At 47.2% G+C, this 13702-nt stretch overlaps 1 protein-coding gene and 1 non-coding gene across 9 annotated transcripts in view; one reads left to right on the top strand and one right to left on the bottom strand.

Annotated features, from left to right (window-relative positions):
- KIAA1217 (KIAA1217 ortholog) overlaps positions 1–13702 on the bottom strand; it is a 444607-nt gene that overhangs the window by 169820 nt on the left and 261085 nt on the right. For all 8 annotated transcript variants that reach the window (XM_068987631.1, XM_068987629.1, XM_068987632.1 and 5 more), the window contains exon 3: positions 6563–6761. In XM_068987631.1, coding sequence (XP_068843732.1) covers positions 6563–6761 — 199 coding nt within the window. The remainder of the gene's footprint in view (positions 1–6562; positions 6762–13702) is intronic.
- TRNAC-GCA (transfer RNA cysteine (anticodon GCA)) lies at positions 7056–7127 on the top strand. The gene has a single exon. It is a non-coding gene; the product is annotated as a tRNA-Cys (tRNA).

Genomic DNA, 13702 nt, shown 5'->3' with positions numbered 1-13702 from the left:
TAAAGGGCACAGAACTCCGTAGGTAGCACATTAACTAAACTATTTCCTCAAAGTCTGAGAAATTTATTCTAAAGTTTCAACCCAGGAATGTTAATAGCAAGGGATTTCGAAAGACATCAGACTAACGTTATTTTTTAAAGTAAGTACAAACAAATCATGAGTCTCCAATCTTTTACAAGAACATTCTTTCTTATGGGTGAATTGAGAGCCAAGAGGGTAAACTTGGGTAAGTACTCCCCTCTTTCAGAGGGTAAAGGGTAAAGGGTAAAGGGTAAAGCCAAGTTTACCCTCTTGGCTTCTCTTTCAGAGAAACTCATATATGAAAATCCCAGGTAATAAAGGAAAATTGGGCGTGATGACCTGCCTCACAGAAACATGTTCTGCAGTACCGGAGGATTTCTTTCTTTTTTAAGAAACAATCTTTACTGAACTTGTTACAATGCTGCTTCTGTTTTATGTTTTGGTTTTCTGGTTGCAAGGCGCGTGGAATCTTAGCTCCCTGACCAGGGATCGAACCTGCACCCCCTGCACAGGAAGGCGAAGTCTTAACCACTGGACCTCCAGGGAAGTCCCAAAGGTTTCTTGAAATATTTCCTTTCAGTGGTTAATTCCCAGTCCCAAATCTGTTTTCTTCGCCTTAGCTTAAAGATAGATTCACTTTTTTAAAAACATTACCTTTCAGGACATTCAGTACATCAAGAGCAAGAAACCTAAGAGATCATCTTTTGACTTACCTGATACAGCCAAAGAGAAGAGCTCAAGGAACCCCTGTTATGGAAAGAAAACGTCTTCATGACTTCTCTCTTATCCTCCAATGCCCTTGGTCTACTTAATGCTTTTTACTGTGTGGGTGGTTAGCAGTCCAACACAGCTCATTTGCCAAATGAAATCTTATATGAAAATGCAATATTTATAGTAGAGAAAATGCCACAAAACTCCAGAGCTCTGAGGAAGACAGTTGGGAAATCACACCTCCAGTTCATTCTGCAGTTCACTGCCAAGTCTTTAGAAGTCATCAGTCTGGCCCCACTGGTACCTGCCATCTTTTCTAGAACATGCAGAAGAGGCGGCCCTACAACCCCTACAAGCACAGCCAATCAGATCCCTTGTATCAGTGAGGATTCAGCGGAGAAAACTGGACTGACTCCAGCTGGTTTAAGCAAAAGACGGATTTATTAACTGGCTTGTGGAGTCACTGGGCTGAATGTTAACTGTGGAACCGGGAGACTACACAACCCATTTGACAAGGGGGAAGCTTCCGGTGGTCCTGGACCTCTGTGACTCTGCTTTGGAAGTCCAGAAGCTGCTGGTCCCACTGCAAAGTCACACCACACCTGTGCCCTCAGCAGAAGAAAAACAGAGGCCCAGATTTCAACCCTATCAAGTGAGTGGCTATGCCCTGAGACCGCTCAGCAAATGATGCTGAAGAAAATCCAAAGCCTCCACAAATGCCTTGGTCCCTACTTCTGGAACCCAGCGTATCTGCTATTCCAGAATGATTCTGCTTTCCAGTCTCCAAAGTAAAAGAAGGAACGTTAGAAGGAGACTGCAGTGGACCACGCTGGCCAGTCGCCGTATCCTCCCACCCCGCTCACTGAGTTTCCAAGCTAGAAATGACCCTATCCACCTTTTCTTTGATGGCACCCTAAAAAGGTCAGGAATGTGCTCCCAAGCTACTGACCTACAACCAAACTCTTCTGTAAATTTTAGTTTTTATAATATTACTTGTTAACCACTGCTGCTGCTGCTGCTAAGTCACTTCAGTCATGTCCGATTCTGTGCGACCCCATAGACGGCAGCCCACCAGGTTCCCCCATCCCTGGGATTCTCCAGGCAAGAACACTGGGTTGTCATTTCCTTCTCCAGTGTGTGAAAGAGAAAAGTGAAAGTGTTAACCACTACTGGCACTTTAGTGCTTTCTTTACTCTGAACAGCAACATTGCCTTTCCATGCGTCTGAAATTAATTTCTTTTTTTCTCTTAACTTTCCAGAGCCTAGCTGTTCGTGATCAAACCGTCTTAATACGAGGCTCACAGTCCTCACCCACAAACACCCTTGGTTTTCCACTTTACACGGCGACGTCTCCTCCATCGTCTTCTCTAACCTCCTACTCGCTCTTCTGCACAGGCGGGGAGACTCTAGCAGTGGTGAACTTTCTGCTCCCTAAATGCTCCCACCTGGATATGGTCCTCCTCACTGTCACCACCTCCAAACAAGAGGACAGCCCCAAAGATACTCAACGGGCCACACACGTTGGGTAAGTTCTCCCTCAAAGAGTCTCACATCCTCCGAAGCCTTTAAAAATCAGTCTTATTTATTGAGTCTGAGTGTTTAAGAGGAAATTTGCTCCAGAAATGGCAGCACCTCTGGCTGCTAGGCTGGTAAGGAAGGTGTCTTTTCCAAAGCTAACCGTTCAGGATACAGTCACCCAAGGCATCTGGCTGCAGTGAGGAGGAAGTTGCTGCTCTGTGCTTTTATATGAGTTTGATTTTCAAATTCCTGAGGGTACACAGAAGGGTGGGAAGAACTTGTGGCTCCTCTTTCCCTCACGGCTGATTGTGGAGCAGCCAGACCCTAGCCCCTGCCCGCAGTTGCATTCCAGACATTTACAAGACAGCAATGACTAAAAGGAAACGACTCCATCATTAAGACCCAGACCTAATTACTGTGGACAATTTTACATGGAAATGATTTCTAAAACTTCACTCTATGGCAAAACGGTTTTTACTTTCTTTTGGAGATTTCCTTTCCCCAAACCATCTCTCTTTTCACCGAAGAGAGAGGGGAGCAGAAATGGCATAAATTCCACTGAGAAGAATTTCATTTGGTCTCCGCATGGGTGGAGCGTGCGGGGAATCCACTGCTCCGTAGAAGCAAAGATTTAGAGGTGACGGATTTTTGGAACTGGTCATGTTATAAATCAAAGCGGCTGAGCGAATTTTTTTCTTTACCTTTCAGCTTTGTAAATCTCTGAGAGTGACTAGTTGGCTCCCAGCATCAGACAAGATTTCTGGGTTTTGCTGTCACTTGGCCCCACCTGAAATCCTGGAATGAGAAGCTCCCCCCTTGCATACACGGGAGCATTGGAGAGAGACTATTACACGGGCACCAGCAATGTCTCCCTTCTCTGTCCTAATCAGCGCCTCAGAGCTGCCCCATCTCTCTCTGGCACATCTTCTAAAAGCCTCTGTGCAATGCACCAAGTCCGCGCTCCTCCCATATCCTAAATACGCCAAAGCACCAGAAAGGTAGGATTATTCAAGTGAAAAAATGATTAAGCCAGCAGGTTTATCTCCAGGCACAGGCTGCCTGAAGTGAAAGCAAGGTCGCATCCCCTCCGGGGAGCGGGAGCTATGGGAGAATTGGTCCAGACCCTGCCCAGGACCGGGGAAGGGCACCAGTGACACACTGCGCATGTGCAGAAGCAAAGCCTGGGAGCCGGGCTCTCCCGCCCCCGCCCCTTCCGGGCCCTGTGGCTGGAGGTCGCCTGGATGATACGCAAAGTCCTTGGGGTGACACATGGGCAGCTATTCGGGTGAGGCGAGTGAGGCACTCTCCTCAGGCGCACAATTTACGCCCCCCCCCCCCCCGCAAAACTCAGTAATCAAGATAAATAATATTTTAATGATATTTTTAAAAAAATCAAAAGTAACGCAATAATCCATGAAGAACCAACCATGACAAATTTAAACACAAGATGAACAGGACTTGGGTGGGAAGATCCTACCCAAGTTCTGTGGATTAAGAGAAAATGACTTTGCACTGACCCCAAAGGAAACGCGGGGCTTGCAGGTGGCTCCCAGAGTGGGTTTGCAAGAGATCACAGCTCAGTTTCATCTGCAGCCTCCGAGGTCTGGGGTCCTAAATGGCCTTCACCACTGAAATGCTGGGGGGGCCCCCGCTGCTCCCAGTCCTGCTCTCTGGGGAACCTGCTGTTCCCATGTCTGGGTGTTAAATACAGTCAGGCACACACGGACTTTTTCGGACAGGAAGCCAGCAAGGCCCCTGGCGGAGAGACTGTATATAGACTCTCCTTGACTCACTTTCCTGTTCATTTCCCATCCTGGCTCAATTGGATTATGTCAGGAAGGCCAGGTGCGGCCAGAGGACATTCCCAGGTCGGCCACAGAGAGGCGGTGAAGGGCAGCGTCAGGCGCACTGGCCCGGGCCAGCCTCATTTTCTGGCCCCAGGGCTCCTCTCGAAGGGGCAAACTTCTCACTCCTCTCCTCTCCCTGCGTTTCTCTCCTTCCATCCAGGAGTTGGAGAAATCACTGGCCCCAAAGCTCCTCCTGGAGCCGGAAGAATAAGCACCTCCTTTGCATTTGTGAATCTGCTGGGACTTGCCAGAACTTCACAGCAAGGTATGCTTAGAGTAAAACAGCGTTTTGCATAAGTTCAGCCGGCCTGTGAGAAAACAAACTACCAGCCACGCTCAGCAATTCCTAAGGCAAGGTTGCCTGTCCTAAGCTTTCAGCCCTGAAGCCCAGAGGTTGGCTTTCTAAGGCAGCCAGTATCTACGGATACCTGCACTGCCAAGTGCGCTTGGCTGTAGGGGAAATTCCTGCCTGTAAGACAAAGGCTCCATTATCCCACGGGCGTGCTGTTCCCCAGGTAAGGGGGAAGGTGCAGAAGTATTTGTTCTTCTCTTTCATTCTGTTTTGCACAGCCTATCTTTACAGAGAACTGAACCTGATTCATTTCCTGCAAAGCACAAAGGAGAAATTCCACTTCTTGGCTGGTTCCTGGGCTCCTGCCTCAAGCAGGAGCGGGATTAAGAGAAGACTAAGGCCTGTACTCTAGATGGAAAGCGCCAGCCTGGATCCTACTGACACTGCCAGGGCCCCCGTATGCTCCCTGGGTGCACTGCACCCTTGCAAACCCCATGCCTTCATTGGTGAATGGAGTTAATAGGAACTAGAGGGCCTTCCCACTTCTGCGATTTAATTATGTTCCTTAGAAAACAAAAAGGAGATTTTCCATGGCTTTCATCTTTCACTAGTAAAATGAGGACCCTGGATTATCAACCAAACGTGAAGTATACAAAACCGAAGGTTAAAAATTAATACCAATAATTTTTTGGCTTGTTCATTTTGTTTTTCTCTTTAAAAGACCTAGGACAGGGCTTCCCTGGTGCTCCAGTGGTTAAAAATTCACCTTGCAATGCAGGGGACATCGGTTCGATCCCTGGTCCGGGAACTGAGATCCTACATGTCTCGGGGCAGCTAAACCTGTGCACCACAAGTGCTGAGTCCATGCGCCCCTGCACTCTAAAGCCTATGCTCCACAAGAGAAGCCACCCCAGTGAGCAGCCCGCACACTGCCACTAGAGAATGGCCCCCTGCACGACATCAAAGATCCAGCACAGCTTTAAGAAAGAAAAAAAGACCTAGGACAGTGTCTGAACCCAGTTTGCTCTGGTTACCATCTGTGACCGAGGAAACAACATCAGGATACCTTCCCACAGTCTTCTCTGTTCTTCAAGCAAGGCATTTGCTTGGTTTTAAGAGGCAGAATTCAGCTGTCTTCTGCAGAGGCCCACCCTGAAGCCTTTTGTGGGTTGATCCCGTTCCTGTCCCCTCTTTCTCCTGACCCCAAATGTCTGTAAACACAGGTACCGAATCAGAACCTTGAGAAGGCAGGTTAACCTTATGAAATACCAACATGATTTGCAAAAATGTCTAAATCTTCAGGATCTGTGCCTTTTGTTAAAGGGCCAGAAAGAAAAAAGAAGCAAAGCGAGATAGAAAGTGAATATCCATTATGAAAAAGCAGATGCTAAGTGAGGGCAGGGGCTTCCCAGGTATAAAGAACCCACCTGCCAATGCAGGAGACATAAGTGATACGGGTTTTGATCCCTGTGTCAGGAAGATCCCCTTGAGGAGGGCATGGCAACCCACACCAGTATTCTTGCCTGGACAATCCCATGGACAGAGGAGCCTGGCAGGCTATGATGGCCCACAGGGTTGCAAAGAGTTCCACACAACTGAAGCAACTGATCACAAGCATTTCTTAAAAGCTTGTTGAAAGAAAAGGCTATGCTAACCTCTTGCTAAGCCCCTCCACCCTTTCATGTGGTGGCAGGGCAAACAGCCCTGTGTTTCTGGCTTTCATGACCAGTCACGGGGGGTGCTGGCTACACTGCACGTCTTCTTCCTGGAGCCATTCATGTCCTCCCCTGGACTGTCAGACAGTGGAGTGGGGCTCATACCCCAACCGTCCACAGTTCTGAAACTGGGGAGGAGGTTCCTAAGAAATGAGGCTCATTCGGCAGAATGTCCCTTGCTATTCCCTATACCAGGACACAGACAAGTACTGCTAGCCTCTTGTTTGAGTGCCAACCCCAGCCAGTCCTGCATGTGCCTAGCCCCAGAGACCGCCTGGACTAGATGCTTCTCCAGCAGGTAAATCTCAAGGCTTCATGTTAAGTCATCGGAGTTTCTGAGTACTTGAGGTTTTATAAATCAAGATCAAATTAACATTCCGATGTAGGGGTCTGTGTTCAGAAGTATAAACGCACACACGTGCAGTAATAAAAATCAGAAGCTGCCTTTTGAAGCTTACCCAGAGATCTTTCTTTCGTCTGGTTGGTGGACCTCACCACCGGAAGGCTCGCCCGAGTCCGGCTGCCTCTGGAGAAGGGACTGGGAGTTTCTCCCTCAGACATGGCTTCCAAAGAATCAGCAGACGCCTCTGATAGATGCTCCACTGGGTCGCCCAAGTTGGGAGGCTGAGGACTGTGAGAGAGTTTGGGGCTTCTCGTCTGCAAAAGGCATTTGAAAGAAAGTGGGAAAACAGATTGTTACTACTTAAGCTGAAAATATTTTCTATACCATCAAGATCTGCTGAGCTGGAAGAACAACATGGCAACAAAAAACAGTCCACTGGAAGGGCTGGATATAGAAATAAAGACCCAGTGGGTCAGAATCTCAGTTGTGCAAGTTACTGGAAAAAAGGTTGTCCCTGAGTAAGTATTCCATTAAGGTTTTTATCACTGGACATAACAGTGCAAATGCCGATTCAAGCAAGGAGTTGAGGACAAGCTGCATTACAGGCTTCCCTGGTGGCTCAGATGGTAAAGCGTCTGCCTGCAATGCAGGAGGCCCAGGTTCAATTCCTGGGTTGGGAAGATCCCCTGGAGAAGGAAATGGCAATCCACTGCAGTATTCTTGTCTGGAAAATCCCATGGATGGAGGAGCCCGGTGGGCTACATTCCATGGGGTTGCAGAGAGTTGGGACGTGACTGAGTGACTTGCTTCTTACATTACTGGAGAGGATGATAGCAGGGACTTCCCTGGTGGTCCAGTGGTTAAGAATCTGCCTACAAATGCAGGGGACTCGGGTTCGATTCCTGACTGAGGAGGATCCACATGTCGTGGAGCGACTCCGGCTGTGTGCCACAACTGCTGCGCTGCACGCTCGCAACAAGAGAAGCCACTGCAATGAGAAGCCTGTGCTGCAGTGAAGAGTAGCCGCCACTTGCTGCAAAAGAAGCCTGCTCGTGGCAACGAATACCCAGTGCAGCCAATAAATAAAAAGAATGACGGCAAATTAGTTCCTTTTGCCAGACAAATTCTGGCAGTGGTTATAATCACAGCAGATAGGACGGTGCATATTTTGATAACCTCACACGGAAGATGCCCTCACACCAGAGTAAACTGAACACAACCAGTCCTCGAAACTCCTCTCTCTAGACTGTTTCCAAACATCAATAAAATACAACTGTGACAGAGATATTTCTATCACACTTGATTTCTTTTCTTTTGAGGCAGAAATTCCACAATTCAGACTTTGTCTAGTTTCGGTTATCCCTTAACCTTGACAAACAGCAGAAAGTACCTATAATAACTCAGACACACATAATACATAATTGAATTTCTCGCTTGGTTGTCTATGCTGTAATGAATCTGTGAAACATTCATAAGTTATATTGGTCAATAACATTTCTTGAACATACACTGAGCACCGTGAGCAACTGAGACAGAAAGACAGATGTCACACTGCCTGATGTCAAAGATTTTCAAACTAATTGGTGAAATTAGTGAAGGATAACAACACAAGATAGTGTGTAATTAAGCTTACACCATGAACTGTTTGGTACGTCCATTCATCCTTTCAACGAACACCTACCAAGTGCCTAGTATATTCCAGGTACATGCTAGCACATGGTTTGTACTGGGAATAGAACAGGCAAGACAGATATGATCCTGCCCTCGTGGTGCTTACAGGGGACAGACGCAGAAGACACTGACAGTGAGAATCCAGGCTGGCGAGGGGGTGTATTTAGTGGAGAACTGGAAAAGCAAGTAAACTGTGATCTCCTGGACGACGGAAGGTGGGAGAAGGGGACACGCCAGGGGCGGGGGCGGGGTGGGGGGATGAAAAGACAAGGCAGCATGTGCAAAGTTCCCAAGGCAGAAAGAAAGAAGTGGTAAGCCCTGGAGACCAGCAGACCCCGGACGCCACAGAGCCCTGGGGTCAAGGGGAGAGCTCTCACTCTGACTGTAAGCTACCAGACTGCCACCTGAGGCAGGGAGAACGGGGAGGGGTCAGGATCAGGTACAGTTTTTATAAGATCATTTGGGCTGTTGTGTGGAGGCTGGAGGTTGTACATGTAGACGGTCAGAGAAAAGGAGTCAGGAAAACCGGGGGGCTTATGCTGAATGTGAAAGTTGCTCAGTCTGTCCGATTCTTCGCGACCCCATCAACGGTAGCCTGCCAGGCTCCTCCATCCATGGGATTTTCCAGGCAAGAATACTAGAGTGGGTTGCCATTTCCCTCTTCAGAGGATCTTCCTGACCCAGGGACTGAACCCATGTCTCCCACATTGCAGGCAGACTCTTTACCATCTGAGCCACCAGGGGCTTCAGTTGTTCCTATGTTGGGTGCATAAACATTTACAATTGTTATGTCTTCCTTTTGGATTGATCCCTTGATCATTATGTAGTGTCCTTCCTTATCTTTTGTAATATTCTTTATGGATAGGTGTTCACTGAATGAAAGCCTGATCTCAGCTTTCCCCACTCCCAAAGCCCACCCCTGCTTTCATTACATGATTCCAGGCACCTTCCAGATGGCAAATGGATCCAAATTAATCAGGTGGTGAGTCTTCTCTTATTAAATTGCCAAAGGTGCTGATGGTGGTGGGATATAGGCAGCCCCCAGGAGCTAGGTTTTTGTTTATTTTGGGGGGCGTGATGTTTGTTTGCATCCATTAATTTCTTCTAAGTTTTCCTAAGGATGCTAATGTACTTTGAAGTTCAAAACACCAAAGCACTTACTTCTCAAGGTAGGACCAACTTTGTGGGTGAACAATCGACTCAAGTGTTTAAAAGGGTTCTGGGTTTTGTTTCATGCTCTGCTGTGGCTGCCTTGAAACCCTTAATAATTTATGGAACAAGGGCTTCCCAGGTGGCACAGTTGGTAAAGAATCTGCCTGCCAATGCAGGAGACACAAGAGACATGGGTTCTATCCCTATGTTGGGAAGATCCTCTGGAACAGGAAATGGCAACCTGCTCCAATATTCTTACCTAGAAAATTCTATGGACAGAGGAGCCTGGTGGGCTACAGTCCATGAGGTCACAAAGACTCGGACACGACTGAACATGCACACTAAGAATCACACAGAGTCGGTCCTGCCTCAAGGGCACAGAACTCTTTCAGGGATGCCCAGGTGTGCCTGGCACTCTAAGGGAGCCCTTTGAGGATGGGATCATCAGCTTCTTTCCCTTTTGCTAAACGTACCAGGAGACCCGTCTTGGTAGGAGCACTACTGTATTACCTAGACATCCACACCTTGCTACAGGACATTTCCATAGAGGAAAACAGGAATAAGGTCAGCACAAAGCCCCTGGTACCCCCTTCATGGAGGTGGCCAGCCTGGGTGTTCCACAGGAAACTCTCAGCTCAGATGACCAGCCCATGTCATAGATCCCCTGGAGAAGGAAATGACAGTCCACTCCAGTATTCTTGTCTGGAGAATTCCGTGGACAGAGGAGCCTGGGGGGCTCCAGACCGTGGGGTCACAAAGAGTCGGACAGGACTGAGTGACTAACACAACACATCACGACCAGAAAGACAGACGACTTATCTCTTTGCTTTGGGTTTTTCCAAGCAAGGTCCCAAAGTAGTTTATTTTTCATAAAATCTGCTTCTGTTACAAAGATCTGGATCTGGCTTTGGCACTCTTTTTAAGAGTATTATTAAACTTGAAAAAAAATCAACCCTAAATCACTGCCCAGCTCACCAAGAGTTATATAAATTCATATCATCCTTCAATGAAATAGCTACCTGGTTACTACGCTCAGTGGAATATCAAGTCAAAATGTCCTCATCCCTGACTTCGATAAGAAAAAAAAAAAAAAGAATATACATTTAGTTTAGCAAAATGGCCAAGTAATAATATTACTTGAAGCAGCATGAACACAATGACAGCTTCTGCTGTCTGGTCATCTTTGCAGCCTACGGCAGACACGATGCATTTGATGAGTTGTCATTTTCCATTGCAAAAGGCAATAATCCTTGAAGAAAATCAAAATAAAATTTCGATTTCTTGTTCAGGGTCATCTTGGTGGGTGTACGTATAAAAATAAAGATACGAGGGCTCCATCTTTTTTTTTGAAACTTCCTATCCACAGCCATTCAGTTCCAAATATAAACTCCTGTTCTCGTTTTTATGTCATTCACTTTCTCGTTGCAAACTATCACCGCGTATTAGCAATCTCCTCACACCGCGCTCTCCCTGCGGATGCCAGCTCGCTGCTGAGACATCGTTTAGGGCAGAAAAAAGACAATGAAAATTGCTGACACTGGTGTCAGGCATTCTGTGATATGACATATTAAAACAAAAAAAAGTCAAAAAGCATTTGAAACAGGGACTCGGTACTCAGCACAGTATGAGGCTCCAGGGGTTAAAAGGGCTGTATGTGATTGTTGAGCTCATAATGCATATAAGGGACATTTGGGGGCCAAGAATAAAATACGTGTAACAACTGGACAAAAAGTGCTACGAGGTGCATCACTGTGATAGTGCAGGGCAGAGTGAGGTTTAGGGGATAACTGCCGACATTAAATAATGGAGGAGGAAGCGCAGAGGTGAGGAAGAGCTAGGGATGGTCTGGGTGAAGTCACCCACTCATGCTTTCTCTCTGTATGACAGCAATATGGCCGGAGAAAGGAAAGACTTTTAAAATTTAATTAATTTATTTTAATTGGAGGTTAATTACTTAACAATATTATGGTGGGTTTTGCCATACATTGACATGCATTCTGAGCCCCCTCCCACCTCCCTCCCCATCCCACCCCTTTGGCTAGTCCCAGAGCACTGGCTTTGAGTGCCCTGCTTCATGCATGGAACTTGCACTGGTCATCTTGGAAAGATATTTTAATACCCCAGAAATGGGTGGGAAGATACTTACACAGTTCAGATTGGTTAAGAACACAGTCTTTCTGTTGGGTGTAACTGTTCTTGTTTTGGCTCAGGAGAAGCCTTTTCTCAGACATGCATCATCTACAGCATGGCACTGGGGGCCCCTGCCCTGAGCCTCTGAAGAACGCTGCCCCTAACTGGGAAGCTTCGGGAGGCAGTGGATGGTGGAGATGCTTTCTGAGCAACCTGGGCAGGACTCGAGGGTCTGGAAGGCTAGATTTCACTCAGCACTTCATGGGCACACATGACAGCAACTCACCTCACTCTTCCATAGGTTTCCCTAAACCATCAGGCGACCCCAAACTACCTCAAACCGGAAGTCATTTGGGGTCGTACAGAAAGGGCCTGCATAACAAGGCCACCTGAACCCCACTCATCCATTCTAATCTTTCCTTTTTCAAAAAAGGCTTTCCAGAGTGGCCCAGTGGCTAAGACTCTGTGCTCCCAACGCAGGGGGCCCGGGTTCAATCCTTGGTCAGGGAACTAGGTCCCACCTGCCGCAACCGAGAGTTAGCATGCTGCAACTAAGATGGAAAATCCCCCACGCACTTCCCAAGTGTGATGATTTCAACTCAAAATTCCAGCCAAAAATGTGATGTCAACACAAGAGAATTTTCTAGGTGTCATACACTCTTATGAAAGATGCAAGGAGCAAGATATTTGAAATTCACAAATATTGAATGAGTCCCTGGACTTTAGCTTTCTTTACCACCCCTCCTTCCAGCTCCACTAATGTCAGAAGAATTGACAAATTGCCCCACGGAAGGTTTACGCTTCAAAATCTGCTCAGAGAGTCCTTTCTAGAGCCACAGTGCAGCTCTTTTGCCTCCTCCTCTGCCCCTCTGGTTTCTGAAGTCTAAGGCTTCTGCTGGGTTTGGGTCTGAGGATGTGAAGACCAAGAGCTCCAAGACGGCACACGGGCTTCTGTCCTTACATAAACCCAGCCGGTGGCGGGCCGCAGCCACAGAGGACCTGCCATTCTCAGGCGCACCCCAAGATTCACACCCTAGGGTGGGCGCTTTTGGAGCAGTGGGCCCCGGTATCCCCACGGCTCTTTACCACTTCACTCAGCTTCTGTGGCTGATGGCCAGAAAAATGAGACCCGAGCAAACATCTCCTCAGGGCCTTTCTTATGCTGATGGCCAATCTGGGGAACACACTGAAGACATCCCTGGTTCTAGAACATAACAGACTGATGTGAGAAGTGTATTAAGAGAGAGCTGTACTTAGTTTTGTAACAATTATGTAGTTGTTTAATTTGGATGGGCTTGGAGCTAACGACTTAGAGGAGAAGAAATCAGCTTTTGTTTTTTAATAGAAAACTTGGGTGCAAGCATTAAAGGGCCCCACTGGTAATATAAATACACACGGTTGTTTAGTGTGTATTTGGGTGCTTCCTGGGAGTGAATCTGTGGACATCTGTCACTTCCGGGGTAACCAGGAACTTCTGGGTCTTATAACAAGCAGGACATGTATGCACACACACCTCCCATTCTAATACCAACTTTTAAATGCGCATATCTGAAATCCTCATAAGGACCGATTTAAGTTTAGCCCTGAAAATCAGTATTTCACTTCCCCAGCTTGGACAAAGGGAATACATTTTCCTCTAGGATTTATTTTTGATGAATTATCCTTGATAAACTCAATTTATACCCTGTTTCTTCAAGGGTAATATTTCAAGCCCTTCCTCCCTCTTTCTACCAAAAGGGTACCCAGACATTTTTCATGATTTTCACCTGTTAAAACAGAAAGATGTTTGGTCTGGAGTAAAATCAGACCATTCAGCAGTTGAGCAAAGTACAACTGTGTCTTTTGTTTCCCCATTTTCCCTTCACTGTGGGTATTACTTCATTATCAGATGAGAAAGATGAAAAGGCCATGAGGCTAAGTAGTCACCACCCCTTCCTCCCCATTGAGAGCTGGCCACAGGCAAGCTGAGTGAGCCAGGCAGGGCCCCTCTACCAACCCGCTCTCGCCAAGCAAAGCCCCTTCTGCAGAAGCCAAGAAACGCTTGACAAGGACATCTCTGTGCAGACACAGGGACTGCCTTGGTGGTCCAGTGGTTAAGAATCCACCTGCCAGGGCAGGAGAAATGGGTTCGATCGCAGGTCTCGAAGATTCCATATGCCTTGGGACAACTAAGCCTGGGCATCACAACTACTGAGCCTGTTCTAGAACCTGTGAGCCACAGCTGTGGAGCCTACGTGTTGCAGTGACTGAAGCCCATGAGCACAGAGCCCACGCAACAACAGAAGCCACTGCAATGGGAAGG

The sequence above is a fragment of the Capricornis sumatraensis genome, chromosome 15, assembly GCF_032405125.1.
Source record: "Capricornis sumatraensis isolate serow.1 chromosome 15, serow.2, whole genome shotgun sequence".
Lineage (NCBI taxonomy): Eukaryota > Metazoa > Chordata > Mammalia > Artiodactyla > Bovidae > Capricornis > Capricornis sumatraensis.
This window is presented reverse-complemented; position numbering and strand designations above follow the sequence as displayed.